The 25,522-nt window shown below is 37.4% G+C and overlaps 2 protein-coding genes and 1 long non-coding RNA gene across 3 annotated transcripts; 1 reads left to right on the plus strand and 2 right to left on the minus strand.

Annotated features, from left to right (window-relative positions):
- Positions 1 to 121: 121 nt before the first annotated feature.
- Positions 122 to 1,931, minus strand: LOC149101041 (melanocortin receptor 5-like). The gene has a single exon (XM_089276210.1). The coding sequence runs from the start codon at positions 1,376 to 1,378 to the stop codon at positions 470 to 472; it is 909 nt and encodes a 302-aa protein (XP_089132336.1). The 5' UTR covers positions 1,379 to 1,931; the 3' UTR covers positions 122 to 469.
- Positions 1,932 to 3,139: 1,208 nt separating this feature from the next.
- On the minus strand, positions 3,140 to 4,870 carry LOC149101042 (melanocortin receptor 4-like). Its single transcript, XM_089276416.1, has 2 exons — positions 4,802 to 4,870; positions 3,140 to 4,428 (listed from the first exon to the last, which is right to left on the minus strand). The coding sequence occupies exons 1-2, from the start codon at positions 4,868 to 4,870 to the stop codon at positions 3,499 to 3,501; spliced, it is 999 nt and encodes a 332-aa protein (XP_089132542.1). The 3' UTR covers positions 3,140 to 3,498.
- Positions 4,871 to 18,332: 13,462 nt separating this feature from the next.
- LOC149101043 (uncharacterized) lies at positions 18,333 to 19,986 on the plus strand. Its single transcript, XR_016203085.1, has 3 exons — positions 18,333 to 18,435; positions 19,464 to 19,585; positions 19,913 to 19,986. It is a non-coding gene; the product is annotated as an uncharacterized LOC149101043 (long non-coding RNA).
- The last annotated feature ends 5,536 nt before the right edge of the window (positions 19,987 to 25,522 follow it).

Raw genomic sequence — 25,522 nt, forward strand, 5'->3', positions numbered from 1 at the left:
ATTATTCAGTTAGTAACACTTTGCTTAACGCAGTTCCTCATGGCAGCTCAATTTCGCCTTTGATCGACATGGATGACATCATACCATTTCTGAATTATGATTTCAGTGATACTCATAAATGTGGGCAAACAATGATTTTTCATCTCAGTTTCTTGCAAGTAGTAGGTACATGATGAGATTTTACAGTTGTCACAAAGCTAAAGATTCGTTTACATAGGTTAATTTTAAACAATGTTTCAAAGTCGATAACTTGGTCTCGCTTCAACCTAAAGGCCTCAAACTTGGTCAGAAAGCCAATCTCAAACATTATCTTTCATGGTTGTGTCAGTTATCGATCGGTTGAAACTTGAAACTCCTCTTAGTTCTCTGCGCAACTCCAAATTGGCCAATATAGTAGGCACTGCACACTAAGCTTTAAGTCTCTGAAACACCGAGGGCAGGTCGCATTTACAACTAAGGCATTGTATAGTTAACATGAGAAACAACAAAACTGTCTGATCGTGACCTTCACTGCTTGCCTTACTTCCTTCATCTTCCAGCAATACAGAAATGGGTTAAGAGACGAGTTGAACAAAACAAGAGTTACCGCTGCTTCCAAAGAAAGGTCAAGTAACTGTGTGCGCCTTTCCGTGGAGGCGAATATTGTAGCTACGATAGCATATGGAAGATAACAAACCACTAATGTAATTTGTACCCATAATGCACTGGACATCGTTTTTTTGTACCGTTCTATGTTCAGCGAAATTCCATCTCCGTTCGTTTGTCCTTGGTGGACATTATCTTGAACTCGTCCTTGGTGATTACGAAGCGTCAAGTAGATTTTCGTGTAACATAGAGTCGATGTTACTATACAGAATAACATCGCTACGGAAATGATGAAGATGGTAATACGAAAGTTGAAAAAGAATATCATTGCAACCGTAATGCTAAGAAGCCAAAACAGAGCAACAAAAATCCATGCACGTCTTAAGGTTACCACCTGTCTGTACCTTAGTCCCATTAACAGGGCTAGAAGTCTGTCCACACTTATTGCAGTCAATGTTAACAAAGACACTCCAGCGAACATTGCAGCCAAGCTATTAAAAATATTGAAAATACAGTCCTGAGTTAGGGAATCTTCTGGTGACGCCAAAAAGACGGCAAAGAGAGGCTGTGTGATCATACCCACACAGAGATCGATGCAGGCAAGACAACCCAATAATAGTTTTGATGGCGAATGAAGGGACGACACCTTTTGAAGAGCAGCAATGACCCAAACATTTCCCAAAAGTGCAATTACAGCTAGAATACTGTTTAATGCCGAGTACACAATCTTTTGATGTGTCATGATCACGCAAAGACCTGTCATGCATCCAACATTTTCAGTTACGTTCGCCATTTTTTGCTTTTCTTTTGTTGGGAGAATAAAATGTTCCTTTAGTTTGTCGCCCCCTGTTGGAGTGAACACTTTTGTAATAAACGTGCTTCATGGAGAAGATAATAGGACCGGCTTAGTTTTCTTATCTGATTACTAGAAAGTAATAATTAATTTGCACGGAAATTGCTTTTAGATGATCATACCATATGTACGTGTTTTACGATGTAAACAGATTAATTCCAGTTGGTATATTTTGTGAAAATTGGATCATAAACTTACATAGTTTTTTAAATGCTATTCGAAAACCAAAAACCAAATTGTTGAACAAGTTATCATGTCGGGAAAATGAGAATGGCGTTTCAGGGTTCCCATAACTTAAAAACCATTGAAGTGCAGAGATAATCTGCCAACATTTGTTAGTTTTCATAATGGCTCCTTTTTTGCTTGTGGGTGACAATTTCCGTGTCAGTAAAAGGAAATGCTTGCCGGTAAAGTAATACTCAAGTACTTGGCATTACAGGCAAGACAGATAGCACTGATCTAGAACAGATGAAAATAGCAAAAAAAAAAAAAAAAAAAACCAGTTTTTTGTGTGTGCGCTATACATGTAATAACCATAAACCACTCCGAGAATTACGGCTTAGTACGCTTTGATATACTTTTAATAACCCAGAGTCAATATTCTAAAACGAATTAATGAAAATTGGACAATTTTGAAAGTCAGTGCAGTTACTTTTGTGCTTAGGCTTCTCGGTAGATGACTCAGCTTTGGCTAGCTAGGATGATGTATTTGAGCGTCTTTTTAAATAATATTATGTATGCATTATCGACGTAGCCATGCTTTGGTTGTGTTTCGTGCCACAGTATGATTTTATTCGGTTTGAGTGACATAAGGAATATAAGTTATGTTATCAGCCTTCCGCTTCAGCTGATAAAACTAAAATCTACCTTTTTACTCCGGATACCATAGGAAAATGATAAAATAACTGATGAAACTGTATACCCTTGTACTCTGTACAAGGTTCTGCTTCACTCGCACCATTATTTACGTTGTTAGGTACAACTGCTACATACAAGAGATGACGTCTTTAGTTTATATTTTAATTCCCTCACTGTCTTTTTAACTTATATAATCAACACAATTTCGAGAAGGAGGCCATTTCAGCCCATTTCAGCGATTCATAGCTTGATAATAAAACCTTTCATCTACAGAGGATTCAAATACTCAAGTGTGTGGCTCAACAAAGAAAAGATTTTACTCTCCCGACAAGATAATCGGTACCAAATTGAGCTTTCTTCTTTTACGTTTGAATGTTTTTTTTTTTAACTAGTGCTAATGAAAATCTTGCGAGCTGCAACTCGTGTTGTGTCTAGAAAAAGCACTCAAACTGTGACATTAATTTATTGCAATACAATCTTTTTCGTACGGACCAGCACATACTAAATGTACTCAAAATGTTTATACTATGTACGTTTATTACTCATACTTGAGAAGAATATGAAGAGAAAAAGATATGAATTTTTGTGTTCGAGTGGCAAGAACAATATCTCACGGGTTAGCGCAGCAAACGAGTGAGATATTGTTCTCGCCACGAGAACATAAAATTCGTATGTTCGCGCTAACGTGTAATGTTCTTTTTATTATATAGACATACTGATGACGGCGCTTTTGACGATTTTCCGAAGATTTCCGACCACTTTCCGAAGACTTCCGAAGATTCTTCAAAACTTGTCCAAAAGTCACACAAACGTTGCCGAACATTTTCCGAAAATTTCCAAATATTACAGAAGATTTAAACGTAAGTTGAAATTAAAATGTTCAGACCTTGTAACAAAACCGTATTTTTTTCAGAGTCGGGAGACTGGATTGATAGTAGTGGGAGTGGGCAGAACTCCCCACACCCCGTCGTTGGTAGAAGTACCTACCACCTGGCCGCACAATAATTCCTTGAGTGTACCATCTTTTCTCAGATTGGATAGGTCTGACTAGCTATTCTTTATCTTTAACAAGCGGCGTTATTTTGGCAAGGCAGAAATTAAAATAACGAGGAAAACAGATCTGCGAGAGAAGACAGAGTCCGAATTTAACTTTTGACTGCTTTTGTTAATTATGCCTTTCGGAGTTATCGAGACAGTAAACTTCAGAAAAACCATAACTGCTTGATCGTGTTCTTCATTGCTTGCCTTACATCCCTCATCATCCAGCAGTACAGAAATGGGTTTAGAGATGAGTTGAACATAACGAAAGATATCGCTACTCCCCAAGCAAGGTCAATAAATTTTGCAAGTAATCCAGTTAAAACAAATATAGTTACGGTAAAGTAAGGAAGATAACAAACCACTAATGTTATCTGTACCCACAAAGAGGTGAATACAGTTTTTCTGTATCGCGCTATATTCAGTTTAATTACTCCTCCATTCGATTGTCCTTGGTGAACATGACCTTGTACTTGAATTTGGTGAAGGCGAAGCTTGAGGTAAATCTTAGTGTAACAAAAGGTTGAGGTTACTATGCATAATAACATTGATATACATATGATAAATAGAGCTGCAGGGATGTTAAAAAGTAGTATTATTGCAAGAGCAGTGCTAGAGAGCCAAATGGCTGCAGCGAGGGTCCGCATTCGCCTCAAAGTTACCACTTGTCTGTATCTTAGTCCTAACAGCAGGGCAAGAAGTCTGTCCAGACTAATTGCAGTCGATGTTAGCAACGACACTCCACAAAATATTGAACCCATGACATTACTAAGGATTACAGAATAGTAACAACGCTTGGAATTTTCTGGGGACAATAAAAAGTTAACGTAGATGGGTTGTGTAAAAAGGCCAACACAGAGATCAGTAGTTGCTAGGCAACCTAACAAAAATTTTGATGGCGGATGAAGGGACGACACTTTTGGAAGAGCAACAATGATCAGAACATTCCCCAGAAATGCAGTGAAAGCTAGCAAAGCATTTAAAGTTGAAACAATTATGTTTTGATTTGTTCTATTGAAGTGTGGCGTGCAAACTAAGTCTTGAATTGTCGTGTAGTTTCCATCTTCAGTTAAGTTTACCTTCTTTTGTCTTTCCTTGTCACGGCGACCTTTTTATTCTATGTCATCTTCTACTCCACAAAGATAATACTAGTTCGTCTAATTCCTAACAATAAAGAGTAATAGTTTGTGAAGAAATTTTGAAAGCAAACCAGTAAAACTGACAATTTGGTTGCAACCTTGAAAATATATACTTTGAATGGGAACTTGAAAAGTTGAAGTTCATAATTATTTCGAATTTTGATTTGGTTGATAACAAAAACCTATTTTCCCATTGCGCTGTTGGCTACAAAGAAATTATTGTAACTTGTGTTACTAATTTTAACTACAATGAAATATACGAGGGAAAACCGTCATTCGACTCATATAGCTTTTGTTTTGGAGAAGAAAAATATCATGTCTACCACACCTGTTTGTTGGCGTTGATTCCAGAATTTCGTTTTCTGACATAAGCACCTGAATTTGTCTCGTAGAGCATGTGCTGGGGTAACGAGAAGGTTTCTTTTGTAACTGAGCAAGGTAAAAATAATAAACGCCAGCCGCCGGAAAACACTGGGTCACCTGCAAAATTTATCCCACTTCAATAAATCAACGTTATTGTTAAGTTAGAAAATAAATTAAAATTAAAGAAAATTAAAACTGTCAAGACCACTGTTTTAAAAAAGGCCGGTGACATCAGAAATATTCTTTTCGGATGTTTCTTGGTTCTTGTTTCTTCTAACTTATTATCATAGTTCTAATGAAGCAGCATGTTTGCTTAGTTATGAAATTAACTGACCAATATTTTCACGTTTGGATTTTGTCAATAAATCTTTGAAGTTAAAGTGATGTGATCTCTCTCCTCCGTAGAGGTTCGAACGTTCGTTGTATAAATCCGCTGTGCGAAGTGAGTGCAGGCGTAAAGTCCCCTTTGAGCCTCCATGGAGGAGAGAAGGCCACTATTTCTTTGCTTTTTAATGACAATATTGCTCTTAAATCCGTTCGTTTTTAGTGCACTGTACACTATTGGGATGGTTTGGGTGTAAACTATAATGTTTGTATAATAAATTCATTGCAATTAATTAATAGCCTTGAAGCAGATTGGGGAGGGATGGGTTAGGCGGTAGGTACTTGTGAGCAACACGCATAACGAGGTGTACCTACGTTATGACCAAGCTACATATCTGTTTCAGAACACCTTGCTCTCCTTATTGTACTTTCCTCTTTAGAATAAAACCAACATTCGCTCTAAACGCATGCGCAGATTAAAAAGCGTCAGTGTCAACTGCGGGGGAGTTCAACATGTGTTTATACAACAGTCTCCACGGCCTGTGCGAAATTGAGAAAACCAAGAGAAAAAAGCGGCGCAAGAGCACGGGTATGAGTATGCATGATACCTTGCTACTTTCGGCCGAAGTTTTTTTCTTGTTTTTGTGAGATTCCTCTTTTGTCTTCTTCTTAGGTCCTGGCTTTAATTTTTTTGCTATCCAAGGACTTTTCTCTCTCTGTTTTTTTCTTTTTTTTTTTTTGTTATCACGTTTCATGACCTCAACAAGGAATGGTAGATAGCATGGAATAGCGAATTAATTCGAGAAGGGAACTGCGAAATAGCGAGTAACAAAAAATGCTTACGAGGCCCTTGTAATGAGGACTCCAGGAGGAAACAATTTCGCTTAAGTCACCACCCTATGAGGATTATGACACCTGCAGTTTGTAACTGTTTTATTAACTTTTATTGAAAAAACCTTTTTTCTAAATAACCCGGGTGCATGTTAAGATTTTACTTTCATTTTTTAGGAAATGTTAGGTTTATAACAACCCCAGTTGGTGCTTTTCTTAAAAAGAAAACTTTGACAAAAGTAGCACTCTCAAGGTATTGTGTAACCTTAAATTCTAACACATGCTCAATCAATTTGGTCCCAACAGACTTCACTTTTATTTTAACCTCTCTTTGACAGCCACCTCTTTACAACGGCAAAGTGTGTCGTATCACAACTGCCAGTTAATCAACAACTGACGAACGGTGTATACAAAACCCCATTTTTTATTGTTAAAGGTCACGAAACTTGCTTTGTACCAAGCGTCGTTGGTCTCTGTTTTTGTTTGGTTTCTGTTTTTTTTTTTTGATATATTTTTATTGCATATTTACCTACTGATATGCAAAAAAATATAATAAGCATTTTTTAACCATAACAGTGTTGCACCCCCAAAAAATCTATGAATGAATTTAAGAGTCTGCGACAACATTAAACAACACGGATTAGTTCGAACAGCCATAAGATAACACGAGCATTCTATAACCTTGCACAGCAAGAATTAAAAGCTGTTTGATTGCGTCTGAGACAAAATAATTCCACTAATCACAACCCACACACAAAAAGTCTAGTAGCAGACGGCTTAATGTTGTCATAACCGACCATGACAAAACTCTGGCACTGAAAGAGAGGCTATTGTTTTCAAGCTGTGCCTAACGATTAGTGACTAGTCCGCTGCGTTACAAGATCGTCGTTGGAGTCAGTAATCTATGAAAAAAATAAGGAGTCTGCAGCGAAATTAAACGACAGATTAGTTCGAAAAGTCATATATATTGTAACAAAAACGCCTTTTACACAGCAAGAAGTGAAAAGTGTTTCACTGTGGTTGAAAGAGAAAGGGAAAAATAACTCTACCAATTACAACGCACCTACAAAAAGAATGGTAACAGATGACCTAATGTTGCCGTTACCGAGAATGACGAAACTCTGGCACCTAAAGTGCAACAAGAAGCCTACGGCTGGCTTTAAAGCAGCAGGTAAAACTTACTGACCAGTCACTGTATTACAAGACAGCCGCTGAAATCAGTAATCTTTGAAAGAATTAAGGACTCGAGTCTGCGTCAAAATTGAACAACAGATTAAGTCGAGAAGTCCCGTTTTAACAAAAATTAAACGCTCATTTCACAGCAAGAAATAAAGGGTGTTTCATTGCGGTTGTAAGAATTTAAAAAGGGACAAAATAACTCCACCAATTACAACATACACGTAAAGGCCAGCTAGTAACAGATGGCTTAATGTCATCGTAAGCGAGAGTGACAAAACTCCGGCAAGAAGAAGCCTACTAAACTCAAAGCTGTGCCTAAAGCTTAGTGACTACTTACTGCATCTGTTTCTTACTACAATCTTGTAACCCTTGTGCTAGGGACTTTAAAAGGAACGAACTTTAAAGAGGCAGCTTTGTAAAAATTAGAATGGAATCATGAAGCATAATTGGTTTCGTTTTGCATTTGGTGAAAAAAACTTTTACATTTTCAAGTTTTATTAGCATGCATATATTTTTCTTAGGCTACTTATGCAGGAGCCAAATTATGACAGCTAGTCAATTATATTTCGCTTTCTGTGGAATCGACATGATCAGCAACTACCTCAATAACGAACACGTCAGCCTGCTTTCACTAACATGGCAGACTTCTATATTTCACAAGCTTTGTGACAATTGTTTCCTTTTCTTAGCGGCACTAAAGGTCAACGAGGGTGAAGGCCAGCCGAAGGCTGTTATTAATAATTACCAGCGTAAAAATTCACTTTTCTCCAGGATATTGGTGTATTGTTATTTTAGCACGCTTTTACTGATGATTTAATTCAAAATTAAAATGTTTTCCAGGGTTGTTGGTTTCTCTCCTCCCCACCGAACCCCCTGTAAATTCCAGTTTAGTTTCATACTTTCCTTTACAAATTTTGGCTCTTAAGACACCCCTCCCCTTAGGAATTTCCAGAAACTCTAAAGCAGAACATTTATAACATACATGTGTGGCAAAAACGTTACATGTTGGCTGTTTTAAGCATGGCATATATAGAACGTTCATCTATTTACTTGCTGATATGTCTAAAGTTATGGACATTTATCTTCAGACAACAGTAAGCTTTTGTTGCGACACCCTAATTCATTTTGAGACTGAACCGCTTTGTGACCAAAATAATATTGAACGATACCAGTAATTGCAGGTATAGCCTTTTAGTATCGTTTGCAAAAACTCTCATACATCATAAGTCTTGAAAATGACAAAGACAACAAAGTGTGTAAAGCTTCCATGTTATATTTGACAAAAACATTAAAAGTTCTATTGGCTGTTCAAAATACATGTATAATATATGTAGTACTTTCGGCTACTTACATGCAGGTGTTTTGGAAATTAATTTTGGAAATTAATTTTCAGACAATTGGAAGTTTTTCTTGCGGCATGCACTCTAATACACTTTGAGACTGTTCAATATTCTTTTGACCACTCTGTGGCCAAAAGAATATCGAACAATTACAAGTAATTGCACTGAAAGCGTAACACTCATGCTTTATCATCTGAATGTGAACTGACCATTTAAAATATAAAGAACATTCGGCAGCTAACATGCAGGTGTGCCTAAATGTCATTGACAGGAATTTTATCTTCAGTTGACAGGAAGTTTTACTTGCGACACTGATTTATTTTGAGACTGAATCCCTTGGTGGCTGAAAGAATATTGAACAAATTAACAGGTACGCCGTAGTTAATTTTGCATGATTGTTTATTCGTATTACCTAGTTTTTGGTTATACCACACAGTGTTACCTCTTGACTATCAGCCTGTACAGGTGGTATTTCCTTAACTCTTGTGGGTCAATTTGTTTTTATCTAAGTTTCATTTTATAGGAGCTTTTAAGGTAAAAATAAATGATGTGCACTTTGTTGCTGAAGGAACAGGTGTTGGTAATTGTTGTCTTGAGCATTTTGATGGGAGTCAATTTTTATGTCAATAGCCTGTTTTAAGACTAAAACTGAACGGAGCTTTCATTAATTGTGCAGATGAGCTGTGTATTTTAGATTTATTGTTTTCTTTTTCAGAGGGTAATACCACATATTGGAGGACCTGAAATTTCGTCTTCTAGAAAGGTATGTAAATTACACCTCACTGTTATCCAAGGCACATCATTTTTTGTGCACTTTCACTCCCAAAATGTGAGTCGTTTTTAAAGTTTAGGAGCCGCAAGTACATGTGATATAGCAAGCATTTGCAACTAAATATTTTTCGATTATCACATGAAACATCTATTAGAGCAGGAGGAATTCTTGGTAAATTCAATTTCAATCAGGGGAAAAGTAGCTTAACACTGCTATTTCCAATTCTAAGGGGAAAAGTAAAACACTTCGAAATAGCGGGGATGCGGGAATTAAATGTGATTTAATTATTAATCAACATAATGGAATGAATTTAATTATTTCCCAAGAGTCAGGAGAGAATACTTCAGGAAAACTTTCATTACAATAGGAGAATAAAGTAAGATAATATGAGATAAGATAAGATAAGATAAGATAAGATAAGATAAGATAGGAACTTTATTAACGTGTCGAAGTGGCTGGCATACAATGTATACTAATTGGAGACACCTACGATGAAAAGCCCAAATTATATAGTTTTACCATGTTCTGAAATCATGATGATGCTCTCTCTCTCTCTCTCTCTCTCTCTCTCTCTCTCTCTCTCTCTCTCTCTCTCTCAACTGTCATAGCCATGGTTTCCTCTGTTTTAAACAAGTTCATGAATTATTGGGTTTGGAAAGGGATCATAGATATTCCAAGGCTGCAACATGCAGGAATGAATTTGTGAGAACCTCAGAAGCAAGCATCCTTTTGTATCAAAAGGCAATCATTGGACTTGAATTGGTTGCCACAAAAAAAGCAATTGTAAGAGTTTATCAATAATCAGTTCCCGGGCCGAGCAACATTGGGCACCTGAAGAAACTATTCACAGAGACGCCGCTAGATGGGATTTTGCAGCCCTTAAACCAACAAGAATTACCAGCAAGGCAGGCTGAGGGGAGCCATTTAGGAACACGAAACACCACGTGGCTAGACACACGATCGTCAGAGATGTTCCTTAAACCCGCTCAGCTACCAAAGGGCGAGAAAGCTTTACGCATCATTGACTTTGTAGACAATATCGTTCCCCGAGAGGACAAGAAAACTATTTCCGATGGCGGCAACACCAAGCTGATCGGTTCACATGGCCCTAAGAAACCAAAGTTAGAACAAGTTATGCTTAATCAATGGGTAATAGGTAACACTAGAATTTTCTACAACTTGTTAGCCAGCCAGAAATTAAGTACCTTAGAGGACATCCAGCACTACCTAGCTTACACCGTAAAGCATATGGAACTAGCTAATAGGTATCAATGGGTTTCTGTCTTAAAGTATGATGACGAGTTCCGTCTTTTACAGGCCACCTATAACTACCCTTGGAGTTTCGACTCCAATCATTTACACACGGTATTGTTAGAGCCCATTCCCAAAGCTCTGCTTTACCTTCGCACGCCTGTTCGCCCTGGCCCCAGCTCCAACTTCGTAGCCACCACTAATGAGGGACGCGTTATCTGCCGCAGCTTTAATACTTTCAGGGGATGTAATTTCAATAATTGTGTCAACGAGCATGCATGCAACCGCCGGGTAGCAGGGGGGAGAGCTTGTGGCCTCAATTATCCAGGGTATTCTCACCACCCACTTCCCAACCAAACTCAAAACCAACCAACCCAACAGCAATCGAGGAACACTCCTCACTCTTCTCCGCAATGACTACCCCTTAGTAACTCACCCTTAAATCAGGCACTCTGGCTACGCGACCTTGCAGGTGACGAAGACAAAGCATTTTTAACCGATGGCATTGTTAATGGCTTTCAATTGGCAAATATTAGCAACTGTCTCCTTCCTTTCATGATGATATTGCCTGGTGGGTACGTTTCCTTCAAATCTCTAACGGCACCCGGCTTTTCTTAAATTGCCAACCCACTGTAGATGTTATGACTGATGCATGTCCGCTCGCTGCGGGTGGATTTTTCCATGGAGATTGGTTTTATTTTAACTGATCTGGTTCTTGTGGGACGTTAAAGAACGCATGACACTGTTCAAAAAGGGTAGGGGACGTAGAACCCAGTGTCATGGTCTATCTGCCTTGTGCCGGTCATTAGTCTGGGTTGGGTAAGGTGAGATCATACATGGACTGAAGTGGCTGCAAAGTGCGCCTTCATATGCTGACATCCGATCTCATCTCTCTGGTTCCTCCGCAATTCAGCCTCTCGCTGCAAGGGAGGAAATTGGCACCACGTATCTATCTATCTATCTATCTATCTATCTATCTATCTATCTATCTATCTATCTATCTATCTATCTATCTATCTATCTATCTATCTATCTATCTATCTATCTATCTATCTATCTATCTATCTATCTATCTATCTATCTATCTATCTATCTATCTATCTATCTATCTATCTATCTATCTATCTATCTATCTATCTATCTATCTATCTATCTATCTATCTATCTATCTATCTATCTATCTATCTATCTATCTATCTATCTATCTATCTATCTATCTATCTATCTATCTATCTATCTATCTATCTATCTATCTATCTATCTATCTATCTATCTATCTATCTATCTATCTATCTATCTATCTATCTATCTATCTATCTATCTATCTATCTATCTATCTATCTATCTATCTATCTATCTATCTATCTATCTATCTATCTATCTATCTATCTATCTATCTATCTATCTATCTATCTATCTATCTATCTATCTATCTATCTATCTATCTATCTATCTATCTATCTATCTATCTATCTATCTATCTATCTATCTATCTATCTATCTATCTATCTATCTATCTATCTATCTATCTATCTATCTATCTATCTATCTATCTATCTATCTATCTATCTATCTATCTATCTATCTATCTATCTATCTATCTATCTATCTATCTATCTATCTATCTATCTATCTATCTATCTATCTATCTATCTATCTATCTATCTATCTATCTATCTATCTATCTATCTATCTATCTATCTATCTATCTATCTATCTATCTATCTATCTATCTATCTATCTATCTATCTATCTATCTATCTATCTATCTATCTATCTATCTATCTATCTATCTATCTATCTATCTATCTATCTATCTATCTATCTATCTATCTATCTATCTATCTATCTATCTATCTATCTATCTATCTATCTATCTATCTATCTATCTATCTATCTATCTATCTATCTATCTATCTATCTATCTATCTATCTATCTATCTATCTATCTATCTATCTATCTATCTATCTATCTATCTATCTATCTATCTATCTATCTATCTATCTATCTATCTATCTATCTATCTATCTATCTATCTATCTATCTATCTATCTATCTATCTATCTATCTATCTATCTATCTATCTATCTATCTATCTATCTATCTATCTATCTATCTATCTATCTATCTATCTATCTATCTATCTATCTATCTATCTATCTATCTATCTATCTATCTATCTATCTATCTATCTATCTATCTATCTATCTATGCTGTTTCTCGGTTACATGAGCGCGCTCATCTCATATCCTTTTATTCTATATTATGAGATAAGTTCCCTCGTGGGATGGTTAATGACATGGTCTTATCTGACCACATGTCTGTTGACAGTAACCTTTTTCTTTTTTCCAGGTACATACGACCATCGGCTAGCGTCACAACTTCGTCAGGAAGTCCATGCATAGCGGGCTCATTTATTCGCTGAATCGACCAAGTCAACCTACAAAACAAACCGTGATACCTACCTGCGCTTTTGCCAGTACATGGGACATCGACCAGTCCCCGTTAATCCTGATCATTTACTTCAATACGCTGCTTTCCTGGCCAGAACTCTTAAAGCCGCATCCGTTAGAAGTTTAACATCGTTGGGTTGTTGCATAAGGAATTTGATCTTCCCAATCCCTTGCTCAACAACCGGTCTCTAAAGTCCCTCATTACAGGTATACATCGCTCAGATGCAGAGGGGCCATGCCTAATCAAAAACAACCGCTTACCCCTGAACTCCTGCTTCGGCTTCATGATAGCGGAGCTCCGGCGGTCCGAAGGGCCGCCAAGCGGAGCCCCATACTCATATTGGAAAGAAAAGGAAACCCATGAATGAATTTTCTCATGGTTTTCATGGCTAGCGGTATTGCTCGTGGGCGCGTACGCACGACGACGACGACGACGGCGACGGCGGAAATGCCCAACATGGCGGCCATACTCCAGCTAATAGGTCGACAGAGACATGCACCCTCGGTCTCTAGCAGAAGAATGCCATTTTTCTTGGCCGGATTTTTAAAGGAAAGAAAACGCATTTCTATTTGTTATGTCGACAAACGATAGCGGAGGTTGATCTGATGTTTTTAAGATAGGGTTGCACTGAAGGAATTAAAACTGAAGAAAGCAAGAATTAACAGGCAAAGAAGTAGCGAAGAAGATCGCGAAAAAGAGCGGGCCAGCGCTGGGGAAGGAGGCGAAACTGTACTGAACAATGCCGTGAATTATAGCGAGTCAAGGGCTAGAGAAAGGAAGTGAAATAATACCGAACAATGCCGTTAACCAAAGCTAACGAGGGCCATAGATAGGATGTGAAAGTACTCAGAAGACTGCAGTGCCAAGTTTTTAAAATTCGCGCGTTGTGACGCTGTGCAGCCGTGCAAGAAAAGTCACATGATTTGGTCAGGTCATGAACAAGAGAAATCAAACATGTCCGAGTGTTACAAAACAGTAAACAAAGCGGGAAAAAGTGGTTGATTCGTTGATCTGTCGAAAAGATTAATTCACTTCAGTCCAGTCTTCACAACTTTTGCTGCAAGTTTCTACCTGGAAGATTTACACTGGCCGAACTGATATTGCCAACTTGCGGTAAGTGACTTTAGTTGTTGCGTTTGCTATGAAAATTAACAAGTTGCCTCGGCGATATAAGCTTATTTTCAATTGGAATCCTTTGAAAGTCTTCCTTATTTGAAGCCATGCTGTGAGACAATTTATAAATTGCATCGTTTTAATTTCTCTCATCTCTAAACAATAGCAAGTGAATCGCTTTGTGGAGGTTGTTGTAAGTTGTAAACAAATTAAGCTTTCTGTCGATTTTCGTCGTCAACCTAAGCTTACAACCTCACGTCTAAAAATAAGCTTAACCAAAACCGTATTTGTAAACACGGCCGGGCGAGTTTTGAAGTTTTCTCTGTGTTAGTTGGCAAATCCGCCTCGTAGACTGCTAAAATTTCTTCTTCTGTTGTTGAAAACCAAGAAAGGTGTACAAACCATTTTAAGCCGAAGCGAACAGGATTTGCTAAATTTACTTTCAACGTTCCTATGTGAAGATTTGCATATTGTGATTACAAAGTATGGAGATTTCCTCGTTTTGTTAGTTCAATTTATTCGGTTTGGCGAAATGCTTGGGTGAATTCCCAGGTTAATTTGGTTGAAGACTGGCAAAGCTACCGCCGATAAAATGACTGCAAAGCTAAATTAAGCCGTCAGCAAAAATACACACTGTAATATTCAAATTTAAGCGTGAATAATTATTAAACTTTTGACACTGCAAGCTTAAACGAATTTTCTTTATCCTCTCTTTCATTCGGTTACCTTTCACTGAGAAGGGATTTGCTTTTGATACTCAGATGAAGTGATATGCATAATTATTGTGTTTTTATAATGTAGATTTCCTCGTTTTATTTTGTTGCCTGTCCAATTAGTTCGGTTTGGTGAAATGCTTATATAGTCCAAATGTCGAGTAGACGATTGTGCATGTAAATCCTGTGTGCAAATAAAGCTCTACTTTCATTTTGATTAACTATTTCATTTTATTAGTGCCACTGCTTTTGGTTGGGGGTACATGGGTTATTCCCCAAATATGCAGTATTTACACTTAATATGGAAATGTTCCTCAAAAGTGAGATAGTACTAATGGAAAAAAAAATGCGAAGAGTTTTACTCGGGAAATTGAACAGTGTAAATGACATTTACATACTTGAAAAAAAATTAGGGCGTAGAAGTTCTTGCCCTGACCATTTCTCGTACGTCGTCCTATTACAGGTAAGGGGGAAAAGTTCAGAAAGTGTAGAACATCTCTTCCCCCAGCACACCTTCTGTCTACAGGTGCAATTATTGAGGGCTTATATTGATATACGAAGAGTAATGTAAAGTTATAAACTTAACATTAAAATCTGACACTTGAATGCCTCCTTTGCTAAAATTAGTCACGATTTAATTAAATTAATTAATTAGAGTGAAAGTAAAGAGAATTGTGAATGTTGATGTGGTGTACTTTGTACATCATGTAAAGGTATTTGGTGAGTGCCAAAGGCATAACATTTCATGCATTGCTTTTTCAGGACAAATTATATAACAGTGATGTTTTAAGGTGTGATCACAAAAATAATGAGTATATTGTCCAGGCAGTACCAGTTTATGGAAGGCATATGCAGACAGTAAGAGGAACTGTAAGCATTACCGGGTAAGTTGGTTTTATGCTTTTGACTTCTTGTACTTGGATTTTGTTTCATTTCATCCCAAGAATAGGTGATGGAAGATGTAATAGTTGTTGCAATTTATTTTTGAAGGCAAACTTATAAGTCTGCCTATGCTGGATAACAGCCATGTGTAAACTGAATGTAAAGCAAACACTCTGTTAAATGTGGGGCAACCCTAAAACCCAGAAACTGGAAGCCGGAATCCAGAACGAAAAACTGGAATCCAGTAACTGGAAACCAGAATCCACAAATCGAAGAAAACAAGTTCTTCAAATACTCGAAAATTGTTTTGCTTAGGTTTTTGCCTGTAAAAAATAAGCGGCCAAGTAAAAAGGACCTCAAACTGACACAAAAATTCCCCATCTGTTGAAATTCGTGCAACCATTATTTCTAGTGAGGGCTATGATTATGAGAATCTTAGTAAAGTGCGTCATAATTTAACTCCAAGCACCCTGAGAGCGTCTAAAATAAGCTTGCTGGCAATTAACCGCACGGCCATGGGCCGAGCGCGGTTCATGTTCTACCAGTGTTTTTTTTTGTTTTTGGTCGGTGACCAGACCCAAACTTCCTCTCGGCCAAATTTTGAATCACGCGACCTGTGATGTTTATTCGCCATAAGCTGTTGAAACGTTAATACAAGGACAATGCTACGGATATTGTTTTCTTTATTTGTGTATAATATATATTTTCTTCTGGTTTTATCGAAGCATTGGATTCAAAGGGAAATAATAAATATGCTAAAAACGCTAAGAAAGGGTATTACGTCAGCAATGGAATGTGCTGACGTTGCAACTTTCATTTTTGCTATATGACAAATACACTGTAAGATCATGTTTACTTTGCCAGTTTATTTCGCCAGAAGCGACGGTCATTAATTTGTGCAATTTTGCGAGTATTTCTTGTGGGTTTCGACAAATAAAGCGAATTCTCTGGCTGTTTCATCGCAGCGAGTGAAGAGATTTGAAGAAAAATTAAATATTTGCCGAGGTAAACAAGAGCTTGCCAGAACTTGCAATTTTTAAGTCAGTGCTAGGAGAAAAAACACAACCGTTCCAAAATTAGCTGTGGATAACTTAAACCCCCCTGATTGTGTGACTTGCGTGACTACTTCAAAGCACAAGCAAATTGAATTTTGATGTTTCAGGAAGAAAGCTGTTTATTAAAAGCATTATTAATAGCGTGACACTCGTTTCCTTTTGTATCATTCATGGGCATGTCCTGAGCGAACTTCCAGGTTAACACCATTACATCATCAGGGATTTCGCAAAGGCTGAGACTGATTTGGTAATAAGATATGACACAGTTTGTGTTGATCAACTGATGTGTTTACAGTAATCAATGAATCATCAAGGACTGCTTTGGAATGTGCACTGCGTTGTGACTGTAGTATTAACAAAACAGTTAAATTTTAAAAGCGCTGTTATAAGATTTAAAAGATCTTCTTGCCATTTTGTTTAATAAGCGATCTGCAATTTACCAGAGGTATAAATTTATCCTTTATGTCTAGTAGATACTGAACAAGATAGAAAATGTCATAGAGAACAGGATGTCTGTCAGTGGCAACCCCCTGTACATTGACGGTCACGCCCCCCACTTCCGAAGTTCAAAGGCTAACCTGGCTCATCTTAATATAATATTTGATTTGTCCAACAGATACCAAACTAGTTCTGGATCAAGACTATTTCCACACTGATACTGTGACAAATCAGCATTTCATATTCTTGGCGGCCATCATATTAAAACAATTTATAGAAATGTTGCACACTTACTTCCGTCTGCTTCTCACTTGCTAACAGATCGGACCACATGTTGTTAAAAGATGCTTAAAGACTGCCAGAAACTCACCACAATAGCTTGTTGTTATTGTGCTACTCACCAGTCTTCACATAGCAATTTGATCTAGACAAGAACCGCACTCTCACCAGAGCCAAATTGAAGAAAAGATGGGTAACTAAGCCTTTGCGCAGGCTCTTGTGTTTGGGCCGGGGGCATGAACGGCAAAGCTGCATGAAGGCACTCGCTGACATGCCAATGCAGAAAAACACTAGATACTTATTTAGCCTGCTCAGGCACTAGAGACAGATACTAGAGCCTGCTCACAGGCTATGAGTAACTCTATCCACCTGAAAAATCACTAACCCTGACTGGAAAGTGATTACCCAATGGATAGCTTTATCCAGCTTTTGAACAATTGGGCCAGATGTATAGCTAAGGGTTGTTCAGAACTAGTCAAAAAATTTTAGCAATTACAGTTTGTAGCTGAAGTAAAGCCAAGAAAGTAAATAACAGCAAAATAGTTTTTCCCCATATTTATTTATTAGACATTGCTGAAGTGAATTATTTCTATCATCATTCATAATATCTGGATTCAGGATTCTAGTTTCCAGTTCCGGATTCTGGTTTCCGGATTCAGTTTTTTAGGGTTGTCCTTAATGATCTATGTGCATGTTAATCTTGAATAATCTGAAATTTCAGAGAGGTTAAAAATATCATATATCTGTGATGGTTCTGTATCTGTTGGTGTGCAATGATCTACACCAATATTTCAACGTAATAATGTACAGTGTATATAAATTAACCAAATTTTTTAGTTGACCAATGCTACTATTGTAATGTGATGAAGCCCACAAATTGACAAACATGCCCAGTGTCAACTTGTCAAATATATGAAGTGGCCAGACAGTCTAGATTACAAAATTTTCTGAAAGTTGGAATTACCAGGTAAGATATTTCTAAAAACATTATTTTGTAATTAATGATTTCTCAGACATTGTTTTCTTCAAGAAAAGATTCATACCCCACATGGAGGTATTTTTTCTCTATTAGAGCTCTATCTTCCTGATACTTTAATTTGGAATTTTTGAAGACTAACCATGAATGGGTGTTGGGTGTGAATATCTTCTGGTACTGCACATTCAGATTTACATGTAGTAAGCAAGAACATCAGTATTTATCCTGACAAACTCTGATTTTCTTTTGGAAGCTGAACTCGTATGCAGTTGTACAGCTATATGTACAACCAAACAGCCTGGATGGCCCTTTAATTGGGACTGGGCACATTGTTGTAACTTGCAATGTTCCAGTTTCTTGTTTAAAGCAAATTGCGTTTGATCTCAAAAGCAAGTCACCAAGTTTATTTCAGTTATTAAGGGCTTATTTGCATCTCAGGGCAGAGCCCGCCACTGTGAAAGTTGGGGTACCAACCCGGGGGAGGTACTTTGGGAATTTCTGGGTGGGGATGTGCCACTTGGACCCTGGAACCCTAAGCCTATACCAGAGCTTAAGTTCAGCTGAATTTTGCTACCCTATACTAGAGTAAACTCCCCAAATCACCCCATCTATCGACACTGTTGAGGCTGATTTGCGTAAATTTAAACTTGCTGATTTGATTGTTTTATAATTTTGAGTGGCAATTCCTGGTTTCCTTAGTCTAGATAAAATCTTCAACCAACTAGTCAATTTTGTGAAAAATGATACCCTATTCTAGACCCAAACGTTCTGATTCATATACCCTATCCTAGAGTAAACTGCTTGAAAACCATACCCTTCACAGTGGCACATACCTATATACCCCATACATGGCAGTGCCTCCCCCTCCCGGGCTACCAGCCCCTAGCATTTGATTCACTAACACTCAGTAAACAACTAACAATGAAGTACACTGTATATCAAAGAAAGGAATGTCATCTGTTTATAGTGTGTAAAGATTATAATAAATTATAATCGATATGTTTTTATCGGAATAACAGTGGTGTTCAAGTAGCAGCTACAGTATGATTACATGTCTGTTCCTGTCATTCAATATATGAACAGTTTACACATGGCCAGCCTGTATTAAGACATCAAAGATTTTGAAAGCAACCATGGCCTGGTGACATATTTCTGAAGAAATATAAATTTAAAGTCCTTACGACTGCTTATAGGCATTGATTTTTATTGTAAACAATATCTTACAGAGTGTATTTTTCTTGTGTACTAATTGTTGTAGAACACAGAGATCACTATAAGTATGACAGAGATATTAAAGTGTGAAAAGTTCTATAAACAAATGCATGCAGGAACAAATTAATTTATGATGGATGTAGCTTCTGAGAGATCCCCAATGTTAATGAAACATACCCCGTACATACATGCAAAAGAGTTCAATAATTTATTACTTAAGATTGCAATGATTTGTTTGGTTTCTCTGTATTTACAGACAACTTGATGGGATTATAATTTCTGCACCAAGGTCATTGAATAAACTGACTTAGAAGTTGAGTTCTGCAACCCATTGTGTGTGTTGTAATATCATGGCTGCAACATTGTGACAGATACACTGTTTTACATTATTAAGAAACACATATAATATATAGATTTAGCTGAGCCTAAAGGCGGAGCTCCTCAGTTACTTTTTGGAATGCTGTTACTAATGAAAATAATCGAACATGTATGTGAGGTAAATTGCGAACTATTTAATAGTTTCAGCCGGAAATAGGATCACATCAGCAGATCGAGGTGTAAGATGGCATGATTATGAAATATAGAACCATGATTTCAAGGATTTCTGGGAGGCCACTAAAAATCTTGATCACATAACAGAACTGTCTTCTGTGCTTTTTGGTGGCATTTCCTGTTCTTTCCTACCTTATTCAGGAAGACAAGACATTGTTATTAATCATTATATTCTTTCTTAGTTAACATGGGGACTCCCACAAAAAGGAGTTTAAACATTTTTTTGCTGTGGGGACTGATTGAAATGCAGTGGTTACAATACTCAGTCCCTAAATCTCTACCAAATGAAATCTCGCAAAAATACCAAAATAGTATACATATGTGAAAAGGGTTTGCAATAAGCAAAATCACTCTTGCATGAATGGTAATTATGATATTTTTTTTTTGCTGATCATGAATACTTGCATAGGCTTCTAATAATAATTTTATTATTCAATTTCCATGTGATTTGTTCTTCTTCTTGACTGAGATTGTGGACTACAGGAGCTGTTATTGGGTTCCATTAATTAATTTTGCTATGATTAAATTATACCAAGAATTATAAGCAAGTTAAGAGTAAGTTATATTATGTACATCTATTTCGTCTGCACTACACAACCAAATGCACTCAAAGGTTATCAGGCATGGGTACATTTGTCAGAAGAGCCCAGCATATCCAAGATATGTTTTGATTGACACATCAATTAAGATAATTTACAAGCAATACATCAGTATCCTACATGCACCAAACTGGACATAGGGGTTACGAGGCAATCATTTAAACAACAGATTGAAATAATTTATAAACAAGAGAACACTATTTGTACAATAGTAGGGAACAAATTAGCCTTATTGGACGTTGCAAATGGCAAGGCTGTCTGTCTCCATTTCGTGTTGGCAGAATATTAATTTATGCCATGTCCAATGCAGATTATCACAAAATTAATTTATAAACACGATAAATATCATTTTAAAGCCAAAAAAGCAATTATTGAAATAAACCATGAGTAAATTATCTCTAAGAAAAACTGATTACTTTAAAAGGCACCTTAAATAATTAGTTAATACATGTGTTTCTTAATAATGTAATACAGTGTATCTGTCACAATGTTGCAGCCATGATATTACAAAACACAGGATGGGTTGCAGAACTCAACTTCTAAGTCAGTTTATTCAATGACCTTGGTGCAGAAATTATAATCCCATCAAGTTGTCTGTAAATACAGAGAAACCAAACTAATCATTACAATCTTAAGTAATAAATTATTGAACTCTTTTGCATGTATGTACAGTGTATGTTCCATTAACATTGGGGATCTCTCAGAAGCTGCATCCATCACTAACCATGATTCAGTCATGGTTAGTGATTTTTCAGGTGGATAGAGTTACGCATAGCCTGTGAGCAGGCTCTAGTATCTGTCTCTAGTGCCTGAGCAGGCTAAATAAGTGTCTAGTGTTTTTCTGCATTGGCATGTCAGCGAGTGCCTTCATGCAACTTTGCCGCTCGTGCCCCCGGCCCAAACACAAGAGCCTGCGCAAAGGCTTAGTTACCCATCTTTTCTTCAATTTGGCTCTGGTGAGAGTGCGGTTCTTGTCTAGATCAAATTGCTATGAGAAGACTAGTGAGTAGCACAATAACAACAAGCTATTGTGGTGAGTTTCTGGCAGTGACTTTAAACATCTTTTAACAACATGTGGTCCGATCTGTTAGCAAGTGAGAAGCAGACGGAAGTAAGTGTGCAACATTTCTATAAATTGTTTTAATATGATGGCCGCCAAGAATATGAAATGCTGATTTGTCACAGTATCAGTGTGGAAATAGTCTTGATCCAGAACTAGTTTGGTATCTGTTGGACAAATCAAATATTATATTAAGATGAGCCAGGTTAGCCTTTGAACTTTGAAAGTGGGGGGCGTGACCGTCAATGTACAGGGGGCTGCCACTGACAGACATCCTGTTCTCTATGACATTTTCTATCTTGTTCAGTATCTACTAGACATAAAGGATAAATTTATACCTCTGGTAAATTGCAGATCGCTTATTAAACAAAATGGCAAGAAGATCTTTTAAATCTTATAACAGCGCTTTTAAAATTTAACTGTTTTGTTAATACTACAGTCACAACGCAGTGCACATTCCAAAGCAGTCCTTGATGATACATTGATTACTGTAAACACATCAGTTGATCACCACAAACTGTGTCATATCTTATTGCCCCATCAGTCTCAGCCTTTGCGAAATCTATGATGATGTAATGGTGTTAACCTGGAAGTTCGCTCAGGACATGCCCATGAATGATACAAAAGGAAACGAGTGTCACGCTATTAATAATGCTTTTAATAAACAGCTTTCTTCCTGAAACATCAAAATTCAATTTGCTTGTGCTTTGAAGTAGTCACGCAAGTCACACAATCAGGGGGGTTTAAGTTATCCACAGCTAATTTTGGAACGGTTGTGTTTTTTCTCCTAGCACTGACTTAAAAATTGCAAGTTCTGGCAAGCTCTTGTTTACCTCGGCAAATATTTAATTTTTCTTCAAATCTCTTCACTCGCTGCGATGAAACAGCCAGAGAATTCGCTTCATTTGTCGAAACCCACAAGAAATACTCGCAAAATTGCACAAATTAATGACCGTTGCTTCTGGCGAAATAAACTTGCAAAGTAAACATGATCTTACAGTGTATTTGTCATACAGCAAAAATGAAAGTTGCAACGTCAGCACATTCCATGGCTGACGTAATACCCTTTCTTAGCGTTTTTAGCATATTTATTATTTCCCTTTGAATCCAACGCTTCGATAAAACCAGAAGAAAATATATATTATACACAAATAAAGAAAACAATATCCGTAACATTGTCCTTGTATTAACGTTTCAACAGCTTATGGCGAATAAACATCACAGGTCGCGTGATTCAAAATTTGGCCGAGAGGAAGTTTGGGTCTGGTCACCGACCAAAAACAAAAAAAACACTGGTAGAACATGAACCGCGCTCGGCCCATGGCCGTGCGGTTAATTGCCAGCAAGCTTATTTTAGACGCTCTCAGGGTGCTTGGAGTTAAATTATGACGCACTTTACTAAGATTCTCATAATCATAGCCCTCACTAGAAATAATGGTTGCACGAATTTCAACAGATGGGGAATTTTTGTGTCAGTTTGAGGTCCTTTTTACTTGGCCGCTTATTTTTTACAGGCAAAAACCTAAGCAAAACAATTTTCGAGTATTTGAAGAACTTGTTTTCTTCGATTTGTGGATTCTGGTTTCCAGTTACTGGATTCCAGTTTTTCGTTCTGGATTCCGGCTTCCAGTTTCTGGGTTTTAGGGTTGCCCCACATTTAACAGAGTGTTTGCTTTACATTCAGTTTACACATGGCTGTTATCCAGCATAGGCAGACTTATAAGTTTGCCTTCAAAAATAAACTACAACAACTATTGCATCTTCCATCACCTGTTCTTGGGATGAAATGACACAAAATCCAAGTACAAGAAGTCAAAAGCATAAAACCAACTTACCCGGTAATGCTTACAGTTCCTCTTACTGTCTGCATATGCCTTCCATAAACTGGTACTGCCTGGACAATGTACTCATTATTTTTGTGACCACACCTTAAAACATCACTGTTATATAATTTGTCCCGAAAAAGCAACTCATGAACTGTTATGCCTTTGGCACTCACCAAATACCTTTACATGATTTACAATGTACACCACATCAACATTCACAATTCTCTTTACTTTCACTGTAACTTTTTTTTTGTGTCATTTTCCCTAACTTGAAGACAGGTGATAATTTGCCTCAGAAATCTCTATAAATTCACAGGGAGTGATAACAATTAAATTGTGACTAATTTTAGCAAAGGAGGCATTCAAATGTCAGATTTTAATGTTAAGTTTATAACTTTACATTACTCTTTGTATATATATATATATATATATATATATATATATATATATATATATATATATATATATGTCTGAATTTATGAAAATCGTGTTAAAGACTTTGCACCAAAATAGCGGGCATGTTTTTGGAAAATCGGTTAGAAAATGTACATAAATATGGCCATGTCGTACCAAGAGTGCTATCTACCTTGTGTACTCTTAACAGAGTCCATACCATGCCTATACAAACCTTTGAAGTCGCTGCAAATGAGTCGAACGAGCCAAACAAAGCTAAATTAGAGCTTACATTGATCATTTGGTTCGCCGCGGCACTAATTTAGACAGGCTTAACCTCTGCGATTTCACCTAAATGACCTCACTATGTCTTTACTGTGGGTTAAATTAGCCAGTCACGCTAACAAGAGCATGGTAAGCAGTGGAATCGGTTATTTACCTCTATATTTCAGCCAAAAAGTAGCTGTTACGTGACATTTCATCTCAATATCTGACCGATTCGCAAAAACATAGCCATAGAATTTGACTTGTCACTGATAATCTTGCTACAATTCTGTCCCAGAGCTAGCTTTCCACGAGGCTTATCGTAGCTCAAATAGCAGCAAATAACTCTCCTGTATGCCTTTTGAGGCCAGGAAGACTAAATTCACCGTCTTTTCGTTGAATGATGAATTGTACAATTTAATTAAGAGTGCTTTTAACATGAAATTGGAGTCTAAATCAATACGAACCTACAGATATCAAAACCGTGGCGGACAGCCAATCTATTGCTTTCTAAAGGCCTGCATCGTCCTAAATGGACTGAACAAGAGCTTCCTACATCGATAATCGATTGAAATTCAGACAAACTAGGCCATAGTTAGCAGTAAGCGAACACTCAACATGTTGTCGTTACGTCAATTATCGCCCGGAAGCCGCGCAATCACAGACAGTTCTGATACTTAGCTAAGCCGAGAACGCCTAAAATTGATAAAACAAGGAAATTCTACTCACGATCAGCGCTTGAACTCATGTTCTTCTCTCTCCTCGTGGCCATGTTTTGCTGGCAAATAGCCATGTCCCGGATGTACTTCAATTTTGTCGAGCGCGGAATGGCACATCAGGATTTCAACAGATTTTTTTTCGAAGTCTTTAGCTACATCAAAGTTCAAAGTAAATGATGCCAACAGCAGCTAGAAATGTCTGGTCCATTGCACGTCTAAGCCCTAAATTGATGTGGCTAAAGAGTTTTGCTGTCTAAAGCAAGCTCAACATTATCGCCACAGGGCAAACGGCCTTCTGTTACGGGACTAAATGTGACCCGTACAGTTTACACATCTCCTCAGGCCCGCCTCACGTACGATAATGGACGACGCTTACTAGCAAATCGTTAGACTTGGACCTTCATTGGACTTAATGATGTCCTCGGGCAGACTTCCTTTAGACAGCAAATACAG

This window comes from Orbicella faveolata, unplaced genomic scaffold, assembly GCF_042242905.1.
Source record: "Orbicella faveolata isolate gen_17 unplaced genomic scaffold, um_ofav_v1 contig_4, whole genome shotgun sequence".
In the NCBI taxonomy this organism is placed as follows: domain Eukaryota; kingdom Metazoa; phylum Cnidaria; class Anthozoa; order Scleractinia; family Merulinidae; genus Orbicella; species Orbicella faveolata.